We start from the raw sequence: 23,836 nt of genomic DNA, 5'->3' as shown, positions 1-23,836 counted from the left end.
TTTGGGGGATTTGACTTGAGCGCACTCTTGCTTGATCCAGAGTAAACTGAGGATGACATCGATGGTTGTAAGGGTTTATATTCATCTCTACTCCAAGCTCCTGGTAAAAATATAAAACATAAATTTGGAGCTTTTGTTTTGTTTTTGAGACAGAGTCTCTGTTGCTCAGGCTGGGGTCCAGTGGTACGATCTGGGCTCATTGCAACCTCCTCCTCTCAGGTTAGAGTGATTCTCCTGCCTCAGCCTTTCAAGTAGCTGGGACTACAGGTGCACGCCACCACGCCCGGCTAATTTTTGTATTCCATGTTGGCCAAGCTGGTCTGAAACTCCTAACCTCAAGTGATTTGCCACCTTGGCCTCCCAAAGTGCTGGGATTATAGGTGTGAGCCACTGTGCCCGGCCTGGAGCATTTTAGAGAGCCCTTAGATCATCTTCAGATGAGGAAACTGAGGTGCAAAGTTGGGGGCACAGCCAAGCTCCAGTAGCTCCTTAGCAACCAAACCAGAACCCCAGAGCTTTGTATCCAGGGAGCCTGCTCTTCAGCCCCACCTCACCCACCATGTTCTACCCAGTCACATCCTCACCATCTCAGGGCCTGTATGTGCTTGTCCCATCTTTGACCTTCTGTAACCCCAAGTTCTTCCCAATTCTGCAGCCCAGCAGAGCTCCCCCTGACAGACCGCGAGGTAGAAATCCTAAACAAGACGACCGGGATGTCACAGTCAACTGAGCTCCTCCCAGACGCCACAGATGAAGAGGTCGCGCCCCCCAAGCCCCCTCTGCCTGGCATTCGGGTGGTTGATAATAGGTAATTACCTTCCTGTTTGTCCAGTGCCTCCCATGGCAGAATGAGCAAGAAAGGGAGGAAGGCAGGGCTCGGGCCCTTTCCCCTCAGTGCTGGGGCCTTGGCCCCCCTTGGGAGGCTGACTCTGGAGCTGTCCCAACCCCGCCCAGCCCTCTCTGGCCACCCTGAGCTCTCCTGAAGGCCTCCTTGTGCCCTCAGCCCAGGGAGACCTGGTATGATTTATTATGAAAGAAAAAGAAAGGGTTGTTCTTTTTCGTTTATTTGGTATTTACAGGTTTTACTTTGGCGGAGGGGAGTAGGCAGGAGTTGAAGTGTGAACACTGGGTGTGGAGAGTCTAGTAATGAAAGAGCCCCACATCCTGTACCCCAATATCACGCTGAAGAGCTTTGGTGAGTGTGGTTTGGTCTGCCTGGACGTTTTGGTCTGTTTCAGTCCTCCACCAGCATTGCCACCCAAGAAAAGACAGTCGGCACCGTCCCCTACCCGAGTGGCTGTGGTGGCCCCCATGAGCCGAGCCACCAGTGGCTCCAGTTTGCCTGTTGGAATCAATAGGCAGGTAATGCAGCTCGTGTTCGCTTCTTGGGAAGGCAGGGAGGGGGTGGGGGGCTCAGGGATTTGCTCCTGAAGCTGAAAGAAACCCATGGTCTTCAGTCGCTGGTGTTTTGTCACATCGAGGGGTGTGAGACCTTGTACCCATGCCTCTCATTCCAGGACATCATCCAAATTCCCATATGGGGATAAGGGTCAGGGCAGGGAGGCCAGAGCCAAAGGGCGTCTCCTGGGGATAGGTGAGCCCAGCCCCAGAGCCCTCCCTGGTCACACCCCCCACCAACTCCAGGTGGCTGCTTCTCTGCTGTATGTGTCCTTCAATTGCTGGCGTCAGAGGTGGTTTTTGAGTTTGCCTGGCAGTATTTCCTTCTCTAAGTAAATGCACCGGTTGCCTCACCCCTGGTCTCTGCCACCGTTTCTCAGAAGTGACTTGGCTTTGTTTTTCTTTTTCCGTTTAAGGATTTTGACGTTGACTGTTATGCACAGAGGCGACTGTCAGGAGGCAGCCACTCATATGGTGGAGAGTCGCCCCGCCTCTCCCCTTGCAGCAGCATAGGCAAGCTCAGCAAGTCAGACGAGCAGCTGTCCTCTCTGGACAGGGACAGTGGGCAGTGCTCCCGGAACACAAGCTGTGAAACACTAGGTGAGCCACCAGCATCCTCCTGTTCCATCCTGTCTTGGTGGCTTCTCTGGGGCCATACAGTCCTGGGTGGGAGTCCCAGGTCATGCGATCATTGACTACGTGACTTTGGCCAACTTGTTTAAAATCTGAGCCTCAGCTTCCTCATCTGCAAAATAAGGATAACAGTATCTGCCTCCCTAGGAAGTTGAGCATGTAAATGAAATCACAACGTAAAACCACAGCCTAGATATTCAAGCGGTAACTGTTGTTAGTTCATCTGTCAGTGGGTAATTTGACTCTCTTTACCAAAATTAAGAGCCATTTGTGTTGAGAGCTTTAAATGAAGGGGTGGGGGTCCTGACAACACTTGACAGAGGCTGAAGGGGAGAGAGCCACACGAGCCAGCCTTCTCCTTAGTCAGCGCTGAATGTGTGCTGTGCAGGCCCCTCCCATCTGCCGGGCAGGGGGCTTAGAGAGCAGGAAGCTGTTTGTATCCTGTGAACTAGATATTTTCACTTCTGAGAATGTATCCTAGGAGCATAATCAGCGATTAATAGCAAGATTTCATTGGTAGGAAATCAGGTGAATGATGGTACATTCATTTGCTGGAATAATCTGTAGCTATTAAAAATTGCTCATAATACATTGATAACTGGAAAAAGTACAGGGCCATTTACATATTTTCATAGTATTCTTAATTTTTTTTTTGAGACAGAGCCTCACTCTGTCACCCAGGCTGGAGTGCAGTGGCACTATCTGGGCTTACTGCAACCTCCGCCTCCCAGGTTCAAGTGATTCTCCTGCCTCAGCCTCCCAAGTGGCTGGGACTACAGGTGTGCACCACCACGTCCGGGTAATTTTTTTGTATTTTTAGTAGAGGCGGGGTTTCACCATGTTGGCCAGGCTGGTCTTGAACTCCTGACCTCAGGTGATCTGCCCGCCTCAGCCTCCCAAAGTGCTGGGATTACAGGCGTGGGCCACCGTGCCCAGCCAATTTTTGTATTTTTAGTAGAGAAAATGGTTTCATCACATTGGCCAGGCTGGTCTTGAACTCCTGGCCTCAAGTGAGCAGCCCACTTCAGCCTCAATAAGTGCTGGGATTACATTCGTGAGCCACTGCGCCCAGCCAATTTTTGTATTTTTAGTAGAGACAGGGTTTCGCTGCATTGGCCAGGCTGGCCTTGAACTCCTGACCTGAAGTGATTGGCCTGCCTCAGCCTTGCAAAGTGCTGGAATTATAGGCGTGAGCCACCACGCAGCCCTCAGTTGGGCTTTTTCAAAAAGGAATCCTAGAAGCAAAAGAGGCATTTAAGGAAATACATCAAAATGTAAATAGAAAATACAGTTAGATTACGGGGTTGTGGGTGATTTTTATTTTCTTGATGTAATTTGCCACAGTTTCTGTGATGGTTGTGTATTTTTCTTTTTTTTTAAGTAAGAAATGTAAAAAATAAGAAAAGTATAGCAAACAGCCATATTCCCATCTGGTTTGCTTTTATAATCAGGGAGGAGAATGAAGAATATAACATGTAAATATGAACGAAACCCTGGAGACATGTCTTTGTCACACACCCATGAGCAAGCCGGCGAGAGGTGGGCAGCGGGGGCTGGCTGCTCCTGCAGGGCCTCTGGCTAACGGGTCTTTTTTTTCCCCTGTTGTAACTGCAGACCACTATGATCCCGACTATGAATTCCTCCAGCAAGACCTCTCTAACGCAGACCAGATACCTCAGCAGACGGCCTGGAACCTTAGCCCGTTGCCAGAGTCTTTGGGGGAGTCTGGGTCTCCATTTGTTGGCCATCCTTTCCAGCTGCCTCTTGGCAGCCATCCGCAGCCAGACGGACCTCTGGCCCCAGGGCAGCAGACAGATACGCCGCCTGCTCTCCCCGAGAAGAAGCGCAGGAGTGCAGCCTCCCAGACGGCGGACAGCTCTGGCTGCAGGGTGTCCTACGAGCGGCATCCCTCGCAGTACGACAACATCTCTGGGGAGGACCTGCAGAGCACGGCCCCAATCCAGTCCGTCCCCTATGCGCCCTTTGCTGCTATTCTCCCCTTTCAGCATGGAGGTTCCTCAGCCCCTGTCGAATTTGTGGGTGATTTTACTGCTCCTGAATCAACGGGTGACCCAGAAAAACCACCTCCTCTACCAGAGAAGAAAAACAAACACAGTAAGCTTTTGTTGCACTGTTGTCAGGAAGTGCATTTTATAACCTGAAATGGCAGTATGTTTTCTTTCAGCATTAGACCAGAAGCAAATCAGTGGCCTCATTATTTCATAAAAGATAGGCCAGCCAGGTATGTCGACACTTCTGGGAGCCAGGTTTTCTCATTACAGGTGATCGTTTTTAAAGCCTGATCAGCTGATCTCTCCTTTACAGTTTCCGTACAGTCTCAGGCCGATTCTCCACGTAGCCCAAGGGCTTCTCCTCTTTAGATGGCAGCAGTTGACCTTCTGGCCTGATCACAGTGACAGAGGGGAACAAGTGTCCTGGCATGCAGGACAGCATTGCAGCAACATCTGCATAGAGCGAGGTGGATATGTGAATTTCAGCAGAACTTACCTAGTGTCCACAGAGTGATTGTCTAAGGACCCTGTCTAGAGCACGCTGTCTCTGTTCATGCTCCCAGAATGACGTGGGAGCTGAGGTTGGCCAGCAGAAGTAATTGAGGACACTTCTTGGACCAAACATTTTAATATATGATGTTGCTGGAGCCCAGGGGTGGAGCTGAAGTTTTGAATATTTTCCAACTGTAAATCTGCCATAAAAGTAATAAGGAGAGTTCTCCTGGAAATTCTGTTTTCTCCTAGCTCCCCTAACTGCCCCACACTTCTGGGAGTTGCCTGGCCCTCTCTGTCCCCGCCCTCTCCCCGCTTCACTAGCATAGTTCTGCTTCGATTTTCTTGGCAGCACAGCTGTCACCGTTTCAATGTGTGTGGTCACGTTAGCCCCACAGCCCCAGGCTTCCCTGGCCTCAGTTGACATATCCAACAGAGAACTTCTGTGAACTAGAAATGGAATCTCTACTCCAAATTCCCAAATGAGAGCATCTGAGCCCAGCTTAGAACTGGGCCCCATTCTCAAAGAAGGGAAGACCTGGCTTGGTTCAGTCCAGCAAGGATCGCCCTGAGGGCCGGCTGCGTGGTCTCCAGAAGGCTGCGGCTGAGATGGTGTCATGTATCCCCAGCTCCTCGGTGGGTGTTGCCCAGCTTGTGTGATGGCCTCAGCAGTGGTCCCCCAGCTAGAGGGAGGGCTGGCTCTGTGGGACTAATGATGTCATCCCCATCTGTCGTGTATATTCGCTCATCAGAAACCAGGGCTCCTGCAGAGGAGTGTGCAATGACAATGCCAGAAGCATTTCCTTCTCTTCCCCTCCCTCTGCATGGACAAGTGTTTAAAGAGCTGTTGGCCTCCCCCTTCACCCCTGTTATCTTGGGCTACATGCCACTCAGGCTCACCCCCTTTCCTTCCCTAGGGGAGGGGTCCTCTGAGCTCAGACACTGGGCAGGATGGCATCCTTACAAACTGCAGCAGACGCCAGAGAGCCTTACCCTTCCAGCTCCTAGAACAAGTGTGGGCGGCGGTCCTCATGCAGGGTCTGTAGAGGGGAGAAGGAAAGGGAGGGGTAGCCAGTGTTTCCTTTCAGACAGTCTCAAGTGGCTGAAAATCCCCAATAATTTAGGCCACCATTTTGAGGCTTTAACCCATTCATCAGTGTCTCCAGCACTGGAGCCTGCAAACCTCTAAAAAACTCCTGAGCTGCAGCCATGGCGTGCCCTGAGCTAAAGCTTCACACGCCCTGTCGAAGGTCATCGTGACAGCCACCTGCAAGGCAGGCCCTATTAGCTCCAACTTCATAGGTAGAGAAACTGGAGCTTAGAAGAACTGAGTATTGCCCAAGATCAACAAGCAAGTGGGGCACGGATCTGGGACTGAGAGCCTGACCTGAGTTGTACAAGCCTGTTACACTTCCTCCCAAGCCAAGGAGGAAGGGATTCAGCCCTCCTTCCTTGAGATCCCATCCAGTTTTCAGTGTTGACCCCTATGCAGGGGGTGGTCTTCTCCATACTCTGTGAAAGAGCCCCAAACTTAGGTACCCTGAGCCTCAGTCCTAGTCCCCAGTCTGCTCTTCACTCCCCGAGGGGACCCTCAGGTGACCTTGTGGAAAATGCCTCAAAATTGCTTTCAGGGAAAGAAGGAAAGAATCATCACCCTGGCCGCGTGGCTGACACTGGCCTGAGTTCACACACGCTCAGTCCCAGTGTCACGACGTCTCCTCATCATTTGGGATGCACTGATATCATGAGGGTCCCCAGCCCCTCTTGCCAGGGGCAACCCTATGAGTCCCTTGCACCAGACGAGCCTTGTGATCACTGTCCGGCACCTGAAATCCCCACAGTCCCAGGCCCTGAGCACTGGCGGCTGAGCCTTCCCAGCAATGCTGGCTGCCTGGCCACTGGGCTGCTTTTGAAATGGACCGGGTCCTCCTCATTTCTAGAAGGCTGGGAATGTCACTGCTATTCCCTATGCTTGGCTAGCAGGTCTCTACAAGGGCTTCATCATCAAGAGTTCAGAAAGACCTCCTGAAGAGATCACAGTTTCACAGAAAAGTCAGGCAGAGGTGGTTGTGTTTGGTCTTTTTCTTTTTTCCATAGTTCACTGCAGCCTTGAACTCGGTTCAAGGGATCCTCCCACCTCAGCCTCTTGAATAGCTGGGACCATAGGCACATACCACCATTGCTAATTTTTTTCTTTTCTTTTTTCTTTTTAGAGATGGGAGTCTCACTGTGTTGCCCAGGCTGGTGTCGAACTAGCCTCAAGTGACCCTCCTGCCTCAGCCTCCCAAAGCACTGGGATTATAGGCATGAGCCACTGTGCCCGGCCACGTTTAGTCTTTTTAGGGAACAGTTTGTGGGTGCTTGGGATCACCTTCCTAGGCTTGCCCCTTCCTCTGGAGCCTGGTGACGATGGTTGCGCAGCATTAAAGAGGAAGTGTGGGGCTAGGCGCAGTGGCTCACGCCTGTAATCCCATCACTTTGGGAGACCGAGCCAGGTGGATCACCTGAGGTCAGGAGTTTGAGACCAGCCAGACCAACATGGCACAACCCTATCTCTACTGAAAATACAAAAATTAGCTGGACGTCGTGGTCCATGCCTGTAATCCCAGCTACTCGGGAGACTGAGGCAGAAGGATCACTTGAACCCACGAGGTGGAGGTTGCAGTGAGCCGAGATCACACCATTACACTCCAGCCTGGGCGACAAGAGCGAAACTCAGTCTCGAAAAAAAAAAAAAGGAAGTGTAAGACAAGCTCAAGGGGCTGCGAGCTGCCCTTTCAGTAGCAGCAGCTGACCTCAGGGGGGAACCATCTCTTCCTGTGCATCTTTTCCAACCAAGTTCTGCTCTGCTTGTTGGAGCTAGTAAGAAATTCTTATTACATAATCTTTTAAATAAAGAAGGTGACTTTGAACCCTTTCCTTCAGTGACACTCCTGGAGAGAGAGCATTTCCTCTATACCTGGACCCCCAGAGTGGCTGAGGGAAGAAATAAACTCCCTACCTTTGTGACTGTCCTCCTCAGCTCAGTGTCTGGCCTTCCTTGATTTGTTGACTAGTTGAGGTTTGCAGAAAAGCCTCTGGCTTTGTGCTTATTTGAGGATACAAAATTTAGCACTGCAGAGCCACCACTTTTTCTTGGTATCTGAAGCTCAGCTCCACCTGGCAGGGCACTTGTGACGTGCCCCGAGGGGAAAGTGCCTGCTCAGGAGGTGGCTGAGACTTGCCATCCCTTGAGTCCCTCGCTTGAGTCCTGAGTTCGCATTAGGGTTCCCCATCGGTGTTGCGCGTCTGCCGGTCTGGACGGGTCTCCTCCGTTAGCGCATCAGACAGGGTGTGATTTCACTGCCCGAAAAGGCCTCTGCGCTCCGCCTGTTCATCCCTCCCTGAGGTGCTTTCGGTGGAAAGCCCCCCAGCTGCTGTGGGAAGAATGCGGGGAGGGGTTCCCTGACGTGGCAGCCCCCAGCCTTGCTGCAGCTCTGTCCCTCCGTTTCACAGTGCTGGCCTACATGCAGCTGCTGGAGGACTACTCGGAGCCGCAGCCCTCCATGTTCTACCAGACGCCGCAGAACGAGCACATCTACCAGCAGAAGAACAAGCTCCTCATGGAGGTCTACGGCTTCAGCGACTCCTTCAGCGGGGTGGACTCCGTGCAGGAGCTGGCCCCGCCACCCGCCCTACCCCCCAAGCAGCGGCAGCTGGTGAGTGACACCCTCCCTTGTGACTAGAACTTCTGATTCTAGCAGGTCTCTAGGAACCAGAACGAGCTTCCTCCCTGCCGTGGCAGGGCCCCAGTTTTGGGTGTGGAAGGCACCATCTCCCACACAGATGCTTTTACTTCCTCCTGAGATGCTCACCAGCAGCCCAGTGCCCGCTCCACCACCTCCCCACCCTGGGGTGCAGGGACCTTTCTTTTCCACAGCAGGCCCACGCAGCAGGGACAGGCTTGTACTCAGGGTGTTTGCTCTCTCTGCTGACGGTCTCTTGTATTTTTTTTCTGTCTTCTTTGGCTTCAACATAGACCTCCCAGAAGGGAGGGACTCAGTCAAAGCACAGGACATGGTCTGTGCATGGCCATCTGTGGACTTGATTGGCATAATGGGCCTAACTGTGTAGAGTGACTTACAACCCAGCCTTGGCCGGGGAGGGCCCAAGGGAAACAAGCGCCATTGAAGCGGAGGATGGCTTTAAACAGAGCCACTCTGTTTCAGACACGGCACCTTCCTCTTCTAGAAAACACTCCTGTGCTGAGGACTCCCGTGCACGTAAGGAAGCACGGGTCAGCACAGAAGGCAGGCTGTTCCACCGTGGGCACCCCATGAGGCTCCGGAACTGCCCAGGCACTGGGCAGGTAGGCAGATGGGGGGTGCCTGTGGCATCCCTCCAAACTTTCTCCCTTTGCTGCCAGTTAATGAACATGGAGGGCCCTAGTCGGATTTGAGGATCTGAGCCTCTTGTCCAGCCATGCTCCCCAGGAAGAGGAAGCTCCCCAACAGGGAGCTCCAGGCTTGTTCAGAGCTGCCTGGGTTGCTGTGCTCGTGTGCTGGCCAGTCTGGTGGCTTCTACCAGGAGGCGACTAGTGTGCCCTGGGCCATCTTTTATCCATTGCGAGAGGACATGAAGGGCCGTCTGATTCTTCTGGGAGGCAGCTGCAGACTGGAGGACAAATATCCCTGGATTACTCCATATAATCACCTGGGGCTCAGCCCAGTCCCAGGAGTCCCTGAGCTTCCTATACTCAGTGGGCTCTGGCTGACCAAGCAAGCTGTTTTGTTTCCACTGAGAAACCACACTCAGCCCCTTCAGAGAAGGCCGTGTCCAGTAGAGGAAAGGCCAAGCCTGGAGTTGAGAGTCCTGAATTCCAATCCTGCCACTCGTTAGCCGTGTCACATGTGCCATTTTCAGGGTCTCAGATCCTCACCTGCCCTGCCCATCCCACAGGCACAATTGTGAATATGAGTCTCAATTGCTTTGGAGATGTTTCAAAAAGGGTCCCACCATGGAAACATAAATGCCTCATTTAGAGACCCCTTGCTTAAAATGTTTGGTTAGAACCATTGCCGAGACCCAGGAGTGGTGGTGGCACATGCCTATAGTCCCAGCTACTTGGGAGGCTGAGGTGGACGATCACTTGATCCCAGAAGTTCAAGACCAGCCTGGACAACATAGTGAGACCCTGTCTCAAAAAAAAACAGCCATTGCTGAGCCAGATTTATTGAAAATATTTTTGGCCCATTGGGCATCTTCTCCACACTGTGGAGTCCACAGGCTTCTGAATATTTGGGGAGACACCCCTAGTGAGTGAGTGGAATCAGAACCTGTTCCACCATGCCTGCGGGGCAGTGGTGAACTCGGCCCCCGGAGGCCTATTAGGAACATCTGTGTTGAACACCTCCCCAGGTAAGCACCAGGGCTCTCATCTGGCTCTACATGGTCCCTGCCACAGCTCCTGGCATCCCCATTATAAGTAAATTGAGGCTGACAGAGCCAGTGAACCTTAATCCAAGCCCACAGCTAGAAACAGAAGACCTGGGAGCCAGGCCCAATCCTAATGACAACCCAGGCATACCACCTGACAAGTCCTACCAGCTGCTGGTCGCACCCTCTCAAATGCAGATGCAGGAAGCGTTATCCACACTTCACAGACAAAAATGGTGCTCATTACACACGCCTGTTGGCCCACGTACAGTGTGATAAGCAAGATTCCAGGTGCTTCACACATATCATCCCATTTTATGCTCCCAACAGCCCTGTACAGGAGGCGCCAGGGTTCTCCCCATTTTACAGACAGAAAACCTGAGGCACAGAGACCTTCAAGTAGTGCCCAAGGCCAAACCCGTGAGAAATGGCAGGATCCAGACTCAAACCCAGGCAGCTGGAGCCCCATCTGAGTTTTGAAGACGTGTTAATGACACATGGATCCACTCCCCACAGAGGAGCAGCTCCAAGCCCGGAGTCAGCCCAGGTCTGTGTGGCTCCAGCCACCTCGTCCTCCTTCCACCTGACCTGCTTCCAGTGGACACAAATTTTAGGATCTAGAGTAAGGAAGTGAAAGAGGGTGCCCTTTCCTGCAGATCGCCTTCGGCAGCTGGTTTTAGTCCCTGAACTGGGCCTAGAAGCCATCCCTCTCCAGAATGTCTCTGAGAGGATGTGGAGAGCGACCTCCATGGCCTTTCCCTGCGCGGACCTGACTGTTCTCTGCTTCTCTCCCTCCTTCCCTGCCTTCTCTCTCCTCCCCTCTGTCCAGCAGGCCTCCTGTGCTGCTTCTTCCTTCTCCTCTGTCTCCTACTGTGTCCAGCAAACTAAAGTGGCCTTCACCCCCGAGGACGGCAGTGCCGCTCAGGGCCTCAGTGTGTCCGTCTCTAACTCCTTTCTCAGCCGGCACGGCAGCTTGCCTGTGCCCTCGGTGAGTTGCTCCCTGCTGTTCTTTACTTGGAAACACGTGAACAGGGCCATTCCTTGGTAGCGTGTGCCTCAGCTATGTGTTCTGCCCATCACGGCCCCTGCCCTTCTGCGGGTCCCTACACATAGATGGGAAGGTTATGAACGTTGGTTCTCTGGGGCCTTAAAGACCGTGAGGCGTCCAGGTGAGGCAGGGGTAGGCATGGGAAATGTGAGTGGCCACCTTGGGACCATCACCAGTCTGGCATAAACTGACAAACTCATTTTGACCTTTTTATCCCAATCTCCCTTTGGGACTTGGATCAGCCCTCTGTGTTCCAGGATTAAAAAGGAATATAACCAGGTGTGGTGGCACTCACCTGTAGTCCCCACTCCTCAGGAGGCCGAGGCAGGAGAATCGCCTGAACCCCGGAGTTCAAATCCAGCCTGGGCAACGTAGTGAAACCCTGTCTCAAAATAAATAAAATAGATGAGATGGATGGGTAGATGGGTGGTACTGTTCCTCACATAGAAAGCCAGGTTGAGGAGAGCAGGCTTCACCAGCACGTGATGGTTTAATTAAGGGCTGTATTAGTTTGCTTTTGCTACATAACAAACCACCCAAAACTTCGTGGCTTAAAATAATAGTGACCATTTGTCACTGCTTAGGACACAGAGTAGCAGGATGGTTGTGCTACTCTGGCCCAGACTTGGCCAGTTTTGGCTGAACTCACTGACATCCGTGGGACCTGAGCTGGGACAATGGGGCTGATTTGGCTGTGACCCATGTAGTCTGTCACCTCCATCAGGCTGGCCTGGGCTTGTTCACATGACAGCTGGCGGGCTTCCAAAAAAAACAAATGGAAGCGTGCAAGGCCCCTTAGGGCCTAAGCTCAGAAGTGGTGTGATGCCTGTTCCATTGCATTTGCTCAGTTAAATTACAAGGCCAGCCCAGATTCAGGGAGCACAGAAGTTGCTTCTGCCTCTTTATGGTGGTTGCTGCTAAGTCATGTTGCACGGGCTGTGGGTCCAGGAAGGGAATGGGCTGCAGCCATTTGTGTAAACAGTTTACTGCTTTAAGCCTAGGGGCTGACACTGAAGAGGGGGTCTTTCACTGGCATCTGTGCATGTCCAGGAACCGAAATGGCCACATTCTTCCTTTTGTCTGTTAAAATGAAACTTAGCACAGGGGAAAGAACTCTAGAACAATTTCGCTTCAGCGTCTTTCCTTTGGGACTGGATTTTCCTTGCCTCGTATTTTGTAACTGTGAGGATTAAGTAAAATTATATGAAGCGGCTAGGTACGTAGTAAGCTTAGAAAGCCTATTACTGTTCTTGCTCTCATTGTCTTAGTAATAAGAGTTCTGGACTCTCGTCTTGTTCTGCTTCTAACTTTACACATGAGAGCTAAGCTGTTTGGCCTTTATCCCCCCTCTATAAATGATGAGTTTGGACCGCGCGATTTTTCATTTTTTGTTTTTTGTGGGGTTTTTTTGGTTTTTTTGAGACGGAGTCTTGCTCTGTTGCCCAGGCTGGAGTGCAGTGGCACGATCTCGGCTCACTGCAAGCTCCGCCTTCCGGGTTCATGCCATTCTCCTGCCTCAGCCTCCCGAGTAGCTGGGACTACAGGCGCCCACCACCACGCCTAGCTAATTTTTTGTATTTTCGGTAGAGACGGGGTTTCACCGTGTTAGCCACTATGGTCTCGATCTCCTGACCTCGTGATCGGCCTCCCAAAGTGTTGGGATTACAGGCATTGAGCCACCATGCCCGGCCGGACGGGGCGATTTTTAAAGACTTATCCAAACTCAGGTTCCCAGTTTGGTTTTGTCTGGTTTCCATCTGTGCCCAGGGTGGGCAGTCCAATGCCTAGTGACTTCCAGTGCCCAGGACCAAGACGGTCCTGCCTGTCGTGAGGACCTTGGAGTGCATTCTCCCACTGGATACTGAGGCCTCACTCCTTAGAGCCCCCAGCAGCCCTACTCATGCTGGGAAGACAGGCTCCCCTCACCCTGCTCTGGCCACACAGAAGCCCATGGTTTCCTCAGAGGCACCTCTGGCAAGCTCCTTTCACAAATCTTGCGAAACTTGGCCTGTAGACAATCCAAGCTCTTGACCGAGCTAGGTTTTTGTTTTGTTTTCTTTCCCCTTAGAGTTTCTACAATATCCCTTTTGAGCAGTTAGGGTTAGAGGACTATGAATGAACTGGACTGTTTTCTACAAAATTAAATTTGAGGGCATTTTAATTAAGTTTGGTTATGAGTACGTCATAGTTTTTATCCCTGGGACACACAAGAGCCTTAAGACATCTTGTGTCTAAAACACTGCATTCTTAGCAACAAGTCCACCAAGGACCCCGAGGGAAGGACCTTGTAAGATGCCTTATGTCGTTAAAACGAGAATACCTCAGGAACCATTAGTAATGGCCACGTTTGGAACATTCAACATCCAGTACACTGAAACCTCAGAAAAGTGATTTAGTACAGTGCCAGCATGTTCTTCATATATCCGTTGGTTAAATTCTAAGATGAACCCCAGACATAGGGCTTTGGATTACTATCAGAGCGCCTTTTATGCCTGAATTTCTTCGTTCATTGCTCCTGGGCCTGTGTCATTTGTCCAGCATGAAACTCTGAAGGGGTGTCCCTTGGAAACACAGCAGTTGTCAAATCTGAAGACACCTCACATGGTTCTTGACACAGTGGACGATTACTTCTACTAAAAGATTCTAACCATTGAAAACCTCTTGCCAAGGGAATTTGTAGGGCACTAAACCTGTGTGGAACAATTTAAATTGAAGTGGATACTGAGAAGTATTCTCATTCACTCCTCCCCTGATCCTAGGGATGGGTTTAATTCAGCAAGCTCAGGACATCAGCTTTTCCGGGCCAGGTTGCAAAAGACATCCAGTTGAGGAAGATGGCCCCAGCTAAAGCAGGGCTGCAGGTTAGCAGGCAGAGGAAGATAGGCACGAAGCCTGCTGCAGAACCAAAAACATCTGCACACATTTTAATTAATTTTGGGTCTGAGTACATCATGGTTTTTGTTTTTTGTTTTTGGTTTTGTGTTGTTTTGTTTTTGAGATGGAGTCTTGCTCTGTTGCCCAGACTGGAGTTCAGTAGCATGATCTCGACTGACTGCAACCTCCGCCTCGTGGGTTCAAGCAATTCTCCTGCCTCAGCCTCCAGGGTAGCTGGGATTACAGCCGCCCGCCACCATGCCCGGCTAATTTTTTGTATTTTTAGTAGAGACGGGGTTTCACCATGTTGGCCAGGCTGGTCTCAAACTCCTGACCTCAGGTGATCTGCCCGCTTCGGCCTCCCAAAGTGCTGGGATTACAGGCGTGAGCCACCACACCAGGCCACATCATGGTTTTTATCCCTGGAGTATATAGGAGTCTTAAGACATCTTTTATGTAAAATACAAGTTCACACCATGTTAAGGCATATGTGAGGAATGACATGAGAGTTGTAGGCATAGAAACTTTGTGGGTGGTGGAGCAAGGACAGGGTCATGGGGGCTGGGGGTGGAGCTTGAGCTGTGGCTTGAAGGACAGTTGGGATTTTTTAGGAGCTAAAGGGCAGGAAAAGCAGGTCAAAGATGTTCCAAGCAGAAGGACCTGCCAGAGGCATGGAGGCCAGGAAGCCCAGTGTCCATTCGGGAAGGTCATCTCAAATGTAAGCACTTAGAATAAGGTCACGAGGGCAACGATGACAGCCAGCTTTCCCGTCTCCCCAGAACCTCCACTCCAGGGAAAGCCAGTCCTCCCCACCCGCAGGCTCTGCCGGGCCTGGACTCGACTGTTTGCTGGGCTTCCCTCTCACCAGCACCACCTACGAGTTGGTCCCGGGGGTCCCTCCTACCGTCTCCTGCACAGGCTTCAGTCCTGTCTGCTTGGCCCTTCATTCACCAGAGGTGTTAGCTCCTGGTCCATAGACTCGCCTCTTGCCTGACTTAGGCCGTAACCCCAGGAGACTTGAACACAGACAGGACTCCAAACCCTGACACGTGATCTCAGGGGCATTCGGACCAGCTTGGTAAAAGAAAGGTGTTGAGAAGAATGTATGCATGACCGTGAGGCAGGAAAGATATAGAGAGGTGGGTGCAGCCTCTGCCATCCTGATTGGGCCAGGCCCCGCCTGTGCCTGTTCTGTGGGGGCGTGGCTCTGTGTCTGAGTGACAGCCTCACCATCCCTCCCAGAAGTAGCAGTGCTGCCCGTGTTTTCTCTCTTGACTGCTCTCCAGGTTCTTGCTCCCTGGGCTGCCTGCTGTATTCCCATAGTGGCCCTGCCTGGTGGCTGCCCATCTGCTTTCTCTGCCCTACTCCTTCCCACCTTCCACAGCAGACTCCCATGGCCCTCTCCTCTGCGTGTCCCTTCTCTGGCTTGCATTTTCTCTGCTTCTGCACATCTCGAAAGTTGTAGATTTGGTTCCTATTCACGGTGCCCTTGACCAAGATATTATGCACAATCTCTCAGTAACCATTAGGGCTGCCTGTGCCCTGCCGGTGCTGCAGGGTTGGCATTGGAAAAAATACCTTCCTCCAGCCAGGAGCGGTGGCTCATGCCTGTAATCCCAGAACTTTGGGAGGCCGAGGCAGGCAGATCATGAGGTCAGGAGATTGAAACCATCCTGGCTAACACAGTGAAACCCCGTCTCTACTGAAAATACAAAACAATTAGCCGGGTGTGGTGGTGGGCGCCTGTAGTCCCAGCTACTCGGGAGGCTGAGACTGGAGAATGGTGTAAACCCGGGAGGCGGAGCTTGCAGTGAGCGGAGATCGTACCACTGGACTCCAGCCTGGGCGACAGAGCGAGACTCCGTCTCAAAAAAAAAAAAAAGAAGGAAAAAAAAAAGAAAAAACACCTTCCTCCGTACCCCACACTACTTTCCTGTACGTTCTTTCTTTGCTAACTGAAAGTTATGGGTATTTACTGTCACTAAAAGATCTATTTGGGTGCTAGAAATCTGTTGAAATATTTCTTTACCATCTTGGCTTCCAGAATGAATCTGGATAATTAAAACTGCTAGCAGACCCAAGTTGTGAGTAGAAGTTATATTGAAATGCCTGTAATAACTGTCATCTGTTTAAAAAAAAAAAAAAAACCTTCAGGCAAGGAGAGTTAAGTGTGTATCATCTTGAGGACTTTAATTTTTTAAAAAGGGTCTGCAGAGCAGCTGGCATCCCATTCTGGGCAAAGCAGTCGTTTTCTGAGATGGGCCCAGGTTTCTGTGCGTCAGCACATGTGCTCTCAGCAGAAGGCTTGAGCTCCATGCAGACGCTCGGTCCCCATGCCATGGTGTCCCCTCACTGGGAAATGCCAGGCCCAGCTCCTCGGAACCCGGGGTAGGTTCCTTCACTCTGCCCATGCGTCTGCCTCTCCCTTGCTCACTCTTTCTCTCGCTCCCCACCCCCAACCTCCTGGCCACAAACCATCCCCAAGGATGAGCCATCACAGAGACCGTGGGCACGCTGACAGGCCTAAAGGCCAAACAGGAAAGGGGAGAGATAGAGAGAGAAGGAAAGGAGGAGGAAAACGGAATGGCCCACGGGAGGGAAGTGGAAGACAGTCCCATGGGGCTCTTGGCACCTGTTGGAAACTTTGTTGGAAACAATACGTTTCTGCCATCCTGACCTTTGTCTCTCGTTCCTCCCTGATGCCATCTTGTCTTACTGGCTTTCTGTCCTGGTCAGAGCTAGATCACATTGAGAAAGAGCAGGGAGCATCTGTGGGCAGAACCCGGTAGCCAAGGGTGGGAGAGGGATTTCTCAAGGCAGCCCCTCCCTGGACGGGGTGGGGGTGTTGGTGCGCAGGCTGGTCGGACCCTCCCTTTGCACGGTCTGCATGGAGTGCTCCTCTTTTGGGGAAAGGACTGTGCCGCTGTCTCCATGTTGCGAAGCCTCCTTGAGGCCTCTGCCTCCCACTGGTACATGTTCCTCCTTGGCCTGGCGTAGCTCATGTAGTACATAGGTGCTTCAGGTTATTTCACACCATTGACTCCTAGACTCTCCTCCATTCTTGGAGGTTTAGCAGCACAATATAGTCTACAAGTCTATGCCCTTAAGGGTGTGGTCTGCCAGGCCGTGCCCTTAGGGGTGTAGTCTACCAGTCTGTGCCCTTAGGGGTGTAGTCTACCGATGCATACCCTTAGGGGTAGCAGCTACCAATCTGTGCCCTTAGGGGTAGAGTCTACAAGTTCATCCCCTTTGAGGCAGAATCTACAAGTCCGAGGTTGAGTCTCCGCGGATCTCCAGCTGTTTGCATGCAGGCTTCTCTCCTCACCAGACCCTGGGCTCCCTGAGGTCAGAAATTAGTCCCCATGCCTGGCACATAGCAGACAGGCAGGCAGTGCCCATTCACTCTTCTCCTGCCCCTCTTCTCCCCGTCCCACCATGTCCTACTGATACTGCACAGGGCATTAGCCTTGAGCAGGTCCACTTCTCTCCAGCCTGTGACCACTCGCTTCCTCCCCACTCCCGTGTCTCACCTGGATGCACTGCAGCTCCTGACTGGCCTTCCTGCCTCTGCAGTCAGAGGCCCTCCCTGCTTCTCAAGCCTGCAGCTAGACTAAAATGTCACCACATCCCTGCAGAACCAGGGCCAGCTTCCCTGGCTCTTAGGAGGCCCTCACACTGTTTCTCCCCACTCTACCATGAGCCTGTCCCCTGCACACCTCCACTGCCTTCCCTTCATCCCTTCCCCACATACAAGTTTCTCCTTCCTGCTCAACCCCGTCTTCTTCCGCACCATGTTTTCTCCTTACTTGCTGTATGAGCCTGAGCACACCGCCCCGCCCCAGTGCCCTGGGCCCCCCTTTCCTCATCCGTGCAATGGGAACACAAGGTTTTTATAAGGTTGAAAAGCACACGTGATGTAGTACGAGATGCACAACCAGCATTTCATGGAAAGGGAGGTATTAGCATCAGATCTTTCACCACATGGGGGAGGCTGCTGCTTTCCTGTGTAATCCTCCGGTTCATCTTCTCAGGATTGCATGTCCCCTGAGGAGGGGACATGAGCTGTGAAACCGGCAGCTTTGGTGCAGCCTAGCCTCTAGCTCCCATGTAACAGATGCATTGATCCCAGGCTCTGGCCAAGAATCCATTTTCTTCATTTTCCTTCCCTACTGACCTCAGGGTCTTGCTGTTGTGTCTGGGTCGAGAGTTTCCCAGGTAGTTCCTGTCTGCAGAGCCCTTGAAACGGTTTGGCTTCTGCAGTGCGTTCCCCCTGTGCTTTTCCACTCTTCCTGATAGACCCAGTGCTACTCTGAAGTGTGAAGACTGGATTAGATCCTACTCAGCTTGACCCGGTCTTGTGGAAGGAGGTACATGCAGACCAGAGCCCCCTCCAGGTTGCTGCGACCCTCAGCGGGTATTGTAGAGCCACCTCTGGGGAAATGTCCAGCTCTGGAGGAGACGGCGTTACCTTCTGAGCCCAGGAGCGAGCCTGCCTTGCCTTACTGGGGGCAGTAGGGAGTGTGCCCCTCTCGAGAGCAGGACTGGTCACAGCCCTGACAGCAGGAGCAGAGCTGAGAGTGCCTTGTGTTGGGAGCTTTCAAAAGCAACCAGTCTGATGCAGCTGTTTCCGCCCCCTGGTTCTAGACTTCGAGAATCTTTGTTGTTTACAGCCTGGCATTTTGGCTGGTCGGTGCCCCTGGACCAGCTTCAGGCGCAGTAGTGTCACTGTAGCACCTGGCCGTGGTTGTACTTCTGACTCCATCTGTGACAGGCAAACTGTCAGGTGGGAGTTCAGTCAGGGTGCTGGGAAAAATTACGGAGGAGAAATTTTAAGATAAAGTTATAGGAAATAGACACAAACCTTCTTGGAAGGCTGGTACCAAAAGCACCCCCATTCCTTGTAAAGGTTGTGTGCTCACACGCACCCTGAGGGCCAGTTCCACGTCCGGTGCCTCTTGCCTTTACTTCCACGTCGGGCTGCCATCCCCCTATCGAGGGCCTTCCTTACTACTCTGTGATCGAGGTTCACTGCAGTTCTAGAGATGGAGAAGCCAGGAGAGAGAAGCTGAGCCATTTGTTCCGAGTTAAGCTAGAGCCATGGTTGGAATCCAGATCCCCATCATGAAAAATGCAGTGTTAGGTTAACATTTGTGAACTGCTTAATTTGCCAAATAAATTTTGAGACCTCGTAAGGCTCGGTCAAAAGAGAAGTGCGTAGGCTGGACGTCGAGAGGCGTGTATTTGTCCTTCATGTTCTGACATGTTACAAAGTGTAGCTACAGGCTCTAAATAGAGTTCTAAGAATAAGTATAAATTAGAGCCCCTGTCAGGCTGTTGAAATGCAAACTGAGTAAAAATAGTTGTCAGACTTCTAGAACTGAATTTGAATCATTTTTCAATCTGTATTAAATCTTTCTATAAAGGGTTGATGCTATTCAGATCAACACTTAGTGAATTCCAGAGCATCCTAGAATGTATTGGAGGTTTTGCAAGAGTGTAATTTGCCATGAAGCCATTGGCCAAAACGTAGTATTTTCAAGGGAGATACTGTGATTCCAGTTGTAAAAATACGTCACATGAGAAGGAACTTAATAAGGAACTTTTACATTCACCCATCTTCTCCCAAGCAACACATTTTTGTTCTTTTACATCCTTTTTTTCTTAGGATATTCAAGTGGTTTTTAAAAATAAGCTCCACTAAGAAGTTTATTTGAAAAGGGAGAAGATATTTTTTGGACCCAACATAATGCTAATGTTACCCTTCTTTGAGGAGAAGAATGACTGCCTCCTTACCAGGATCAAAGACAAAACGGTCTGTGGCAGATTTCAGTTCAGGTGCTTGTGGCATTGGCCTCAGAACCTACCACTTGGCTTTGGAACTCATCTTTTGACATTATGTAAAGTGTAGTTATTGTTACAAATTAACACAAGAGCATCAAAGAAGAGGAGTTGCTCCTGGGCCTAAGGTAGACCCTACCAAAAAGTAAGGTAGACCCTTCTGTAAACCAGTAGTTAATTGGGACTGTAAAGAAAGAGAAGACAAAGCCAGAAGTCTCCCTAAGAGTTTGCCAAATGGAGTTACAAGGAGTGTTACCAAGCACCTTTCCTGGGGCAGGAGGGTGTCCTGGGAGTGGGTCGTACCCCATCTCTATAAGAATCAAATCAGATAAGCTTTTCTCCCCAGGCGATCGTGTGGGCCTCGTCAGCAGTTAAAAGCTCAACTTCCTTCCAGAATAGATAAATTAGGGCCCACACTGTGAGGCTCACAGTCCCTAGTTGAAGGACATATGTGCTCTGAGCCCACCGCCAGTGCTGAGCTGTAGCTCCCATTGATTCTACGCTGGGGAAGGAAGCCCAGACCACACTAGAAAAGCAGCTTCTCCTGAATGTGTTTTCTCACAAATGAGGAATAAAAATTTAAACCCGAAAACCAGCTGTCCAATAGCTTATCTATTTTGCTAAGTAGCATCCAAAAACTCTGAAGTCATAAGCCTTGCTTGAGCCAAGATTATGCAGTAATGACCAATTTCTGGCAACTTCTCTTCCCAAACACTTCACCGTGCCAGTGAATCCATCCATTTACATGACCACATTTCCCTGTAACTGGTGGAGCTGACAGTTCTCCAGGGCTTGGAGCTCAAGTCACTGTGGAGCAACTGTTCTGATCAAGGTCCCTCGGCCTATGTCCCTAACCCTCAGCTGCTGATGAGTAGACAGCCTCCTCTGGCACACTTTCTTTCTGATCAGCAGAGGAATTAAGTGGAGTGGCTGTTATATTGAGGATTCAGAATTGTTCCTTTAAATATCTGCTTTCCTGCTGGACACGATGGCTCATGCCTATAATCGCAGCACTTTGGGAGGCTGAGGTGGGAGGATCACTTGAGCCCAGGAGTTCGAGACCAGCCTGAGCAACACAGCAAGACCCCATCTCTACAAAATCCAAAAAATTAGTTGTACCTGGTGACACATGCCTGTAGTCCACCCTTTTTGAGAGGCTAACACAGGAGAATCAGTTTAGCCCAGGAGGTCGAGGCGACAGTGAGCCATGACCGTACCACTGCACTCCAGCCTGGGTGACAGAGCGAGACCCTGTCTCAAAAAAAGGAAGGAAAAGATCTTTCCTGCTTTCTTGCTAAGGCAACACAGGGGCCCCTAGTCCTTTTTCCATGCCAGGACTATAATAGAGAGAAGGTATCACCAAAAACTGGTGCCTTTTCTAAGTATTTTACTTGTGAGAAAAAAAAAAAAAACTGCTGCCTGGCCAGCTTCAGGCAGCTTTGCCTTTTAATGAATTGGCCACATGCTCGCATATGAGGTCATCGGCCTCCAGCATCGTTTTGACTCCGGGGCCCAGTTGCTTTCAGGGTTGTGTTTCCAAAGGAGCTGGTTGCTGATTCCACCTTTTCCCTGCCTGTCCTGCCGCACTCTGGCCAGTGCACCCCTCTCTGCATCCTGGCTTATGGATCAAGTCTCAGCTCACTGGGCTTTGCATGCCTGGTGTCATAAAGCACTCAGCTAAGGAACTCTCTGTAGAGTTGGTGAGGCTGTACCCTGCAGAACTGTGGGATCGCGTGGTTAGGGCCTGTCTCATGTCTGGGATACACTCAGTATTTCAGAAAACACGAACTGATTGTGATATCAGCCATCCCCACACCACCTCTTACCAGCTGTATTATTAGGCACGTGGTCTCCCCTCCCAGCCTCAGTATTTTCATCAGTTATAAGAACCGTAAGGCACTGTGTGTAGGTTAATTGAGATGATTCATGCAATGCCTCATCTGCCCAGCAGGAAGATGCAGTAGGAGTAGTTGTTCTCGTCCTCGTGAGGCAATCCCTGCTGTGTTTCGACTGACTGTGTGACCAGTGCTGACATTGGGGGCCAGACACCCCCTCTCCTAACTGGCACCCCTAGATCTTCTGCAGAAGTTTGCAAGTCTCAGACAGGCAGCCCTTCCCGTTCTAAAATCCTCAGCCCAAACAGTCTTATTCTGGCTATAAATAAAAGTTCCTGCTACACAGAGAGCAGCAGCTCGTCAGAAGCAAAGCCGGGCACGAGCCAGATCCTAAAATAAACCCCCGGCTGTGGTGAGGCGGCGTTTCTGTGGAACGGCCCTCCCTGCCTTTCTCCCTGCCCCTGTGGGTAAGTGTGATCATAAGGGGCTGGAAGTATTGCTCTGGAGAATCGGTAGAGATGGGGGCCTGTTGAAAATGGTGTAACCATGAGCCCCAATGCAGCTGCTGGCATCTGCAGAGCCCAAGGGGCACAGCAAGGGCTTCATGGTGATCAGAAGGCTTTCCCTGTGTCTCCCTGCCCCGTGAAGGTACCTTTCCAGTTTGGCTCTTGTCCCAGCATGACTGCATAGCTTAAATACCAGAGCGTGAGCTCACAGCTGCAGAGGGAGGGCCAGGGCAGACCAGGCCAGGCCCCTTTGTCCAAGAGAGGCCGACTCTCCTTCCTTTCTGCTTGGTAGCTGCCCCCTCCTTGGCAGTCCACACCCCTGGTCGTTTCCCTGAGCCTCCCTCCCCAGTGTCTGGACCTGAACCCATGCAGTGGGTGAAGTTTGTCTCTTACCCATCCACGCTCAAAACTGAGCCGCTGCTGTGAGTCAGGCAATATTCTAGGCACCTTAATTAATAATACGGTGCCTAAACTATGTATTAGGTGCCTACTAAAATACGTATCAGCAAATACGTATTAGGTCCCTACTGAATGCCCCAGTGCTGTTATTTCGAGCAGTTCCTGGATTGTTTGGAGGGCAGGAGAAGACAGCTGCTGCTGGCCGAGAGGTCGCCCACACCGGCAGCATGCGGAGGACTTGCATGTAGTGCTCTGCGTCTCACGGAACATCCGCAGAAACCTTATGGGAGAGGGGCTGTTTTCATCCCCGTTTTAAAGATGAACAGCTTCAGCTAAGGCTCGAGAAGTTCAGTCACTTCTAGGACACACAGGCAGAGATGCCACGAGGGGCAACTGGAGACCGTGCAGTCAGCAGCTGCCCTGTGCCATCTTCCGGAAGAGGCACCACGCTGTGGGAGTCTGCCCCTTACCTTGTTGAATTAAAACCCGCTAAACACACCGTGTGGTTGGTTAGGAAGACACTTCTCCAACTTGGTACGTTTTGTGATGACACAAAAGCCATTTGTGTGTGTGTAAATCAGGTGCTAGTTATTGCAGGGCACGTGTAAGCACAGAGTGACTTTACATGGCGCCAATGAGGCTGTGTCAAGACTCCAGAAGGAGTTGGCGTGGAGCATGACTCTTAAACTAGGCGGCAGCAAGACAAGGTGAGCGGGAAGTGTTTAGCAAATCTCGTGGCAGTGTCTGGGTGTTGGGAACGAACATCTGGCCGATCTGAGAATTTGGGCTCCTGCAAAAGATTGAGCCACTCCCTGAAACAGTCATGCAAGGGTTTCCTGAAGGCAGCACGCCGTCCTACCGCTCAGCCAGTGCATCCCGCTCGCTGTCTTCTCTGTGGACCTTCCCAGCCAGCGAGGGAGCCTTGCTGTGTGCAAGCGTCCTCCAGAGATGCGATGGAAAACCCAGAAAGCCAAGCCCTTCACCCCGCTGCCATCCCAGGAAGGCCCAGAGTGAGCTCCCAGGCCTGCAGCGCCATCCTGGGTAATTGCTGTGAAACACTGAAGTGTTGCGTGGAGCCTGCTGTGAGGGCTTAGGTGAGGACGGCAAGCCAGGGTGTACCAAGTAGGGTGTCTGCCCCCCCGAGCTTCTCCTGAAAGAAGGATATGAAGGGAACTTCACTTGTACAGGTACTTGAGTGTTCAGTGCTGGTCGCATGTATGACACTTCCACTGATTCATTTGACCATGGCCGAGGGTTGGCCTTGAGTTTGTGGGTTAGATGGGGAAAGCAGATGTGTAAGTGGTAGTGAGTTCTTAGGGCAGATGTCATGGATCTGGTGTGAGATCTAGCAGCAACTAGAGCTCACAGGAGTGAGAGGAGGGAGGA

General features: G+C 51.4%; 1 protein-coding gene and 2 long non-coding RNA genes across 15 annotated transcripts in view; 2 read left to right on the top strand and 1 right to left on the bottom strand.

Annotated features, from left to right (window-relative positions):
- The window catches only part of RAPGEF1 (Rap guanine nucleotide exchange factor 1), a 169,998-nt gene that overhangs the window by 105,687 nt on the left and 40,475 nt on the right, over positions 1 to 23,836 (top strand). For 7 of the 13 annotated variants that reach the window (XM_031654661.1, XM_003911164.4, XM_031654669.1 and 4 more), the window contains 5 exons: positions 656 to 808; positions 1,239 to 1,362; positions 1,815 to 1,998; positions 3,646 to 4,146; positions 8,031 to 8,233. In XM_031654661.1, the coding sequence (XP_031510521.1) occupies positions 656 to 808; positions 1,239 to 1,362; positions 1,815 to 1,998; positions 3,646 to 4,146; positions 8,031 to 8,233 (1,165 nt within the window). Of the gene's footprint in view, positions 1 to 655; positions 809 to 1,238; positions 1,363 to 1,814; positions 1,999 to 3,645; positions 4,147 to 8,030; positions 8,234 to 10,779; positions 10,939 to 23,836 lie in introns of all 13 variants that reach the window. The other 6 variants (XM_021927105.2, XM_031654663.1, XM_031654664.1 and 3 more) reach the window with 2 other exon arrangements.
- Positions 4,153 to 4,761, top strand: LOC110741352. Its single transcript, XR_002517415.1, has 2 exons — positions 4,153 to 4,273; positions 4,357 to 4,761. It is a non-coding gene; the product is annotated as an uncharacterized LOC110741352 (long non-coding RNA).
- LOC110741353 lies at positions 5,346 to 8,032 on the bottom strand. Its single transcript, XR_002517417.2, has 2 exons — positions 7,537 to 8,032; positions 5,346 to 5,575 (listed from the first exon to the last, which is right to left on the bottom strand). It is a non-coding gene; the product is annotated as an uncharacterized LOC110741353 (long non-coding RNA).

Source organism: Papio anubis, chromosome 13 (genome assembly GCF_008728515.1).
Source record: "Papio anubis isolate 15944 chromosome 13, Panubis1.0, whole genome shotgun sequence".
NCBI lineage: Eukaryota > Metazoa > Chordata > Mammalia > Primates > Cercopithecidae > Papio > Papio anubis.
Note: the sequence above shows the minus strand (reverse complement) of the source record. Positions and strands in the feature narration are given on the sequence as shown.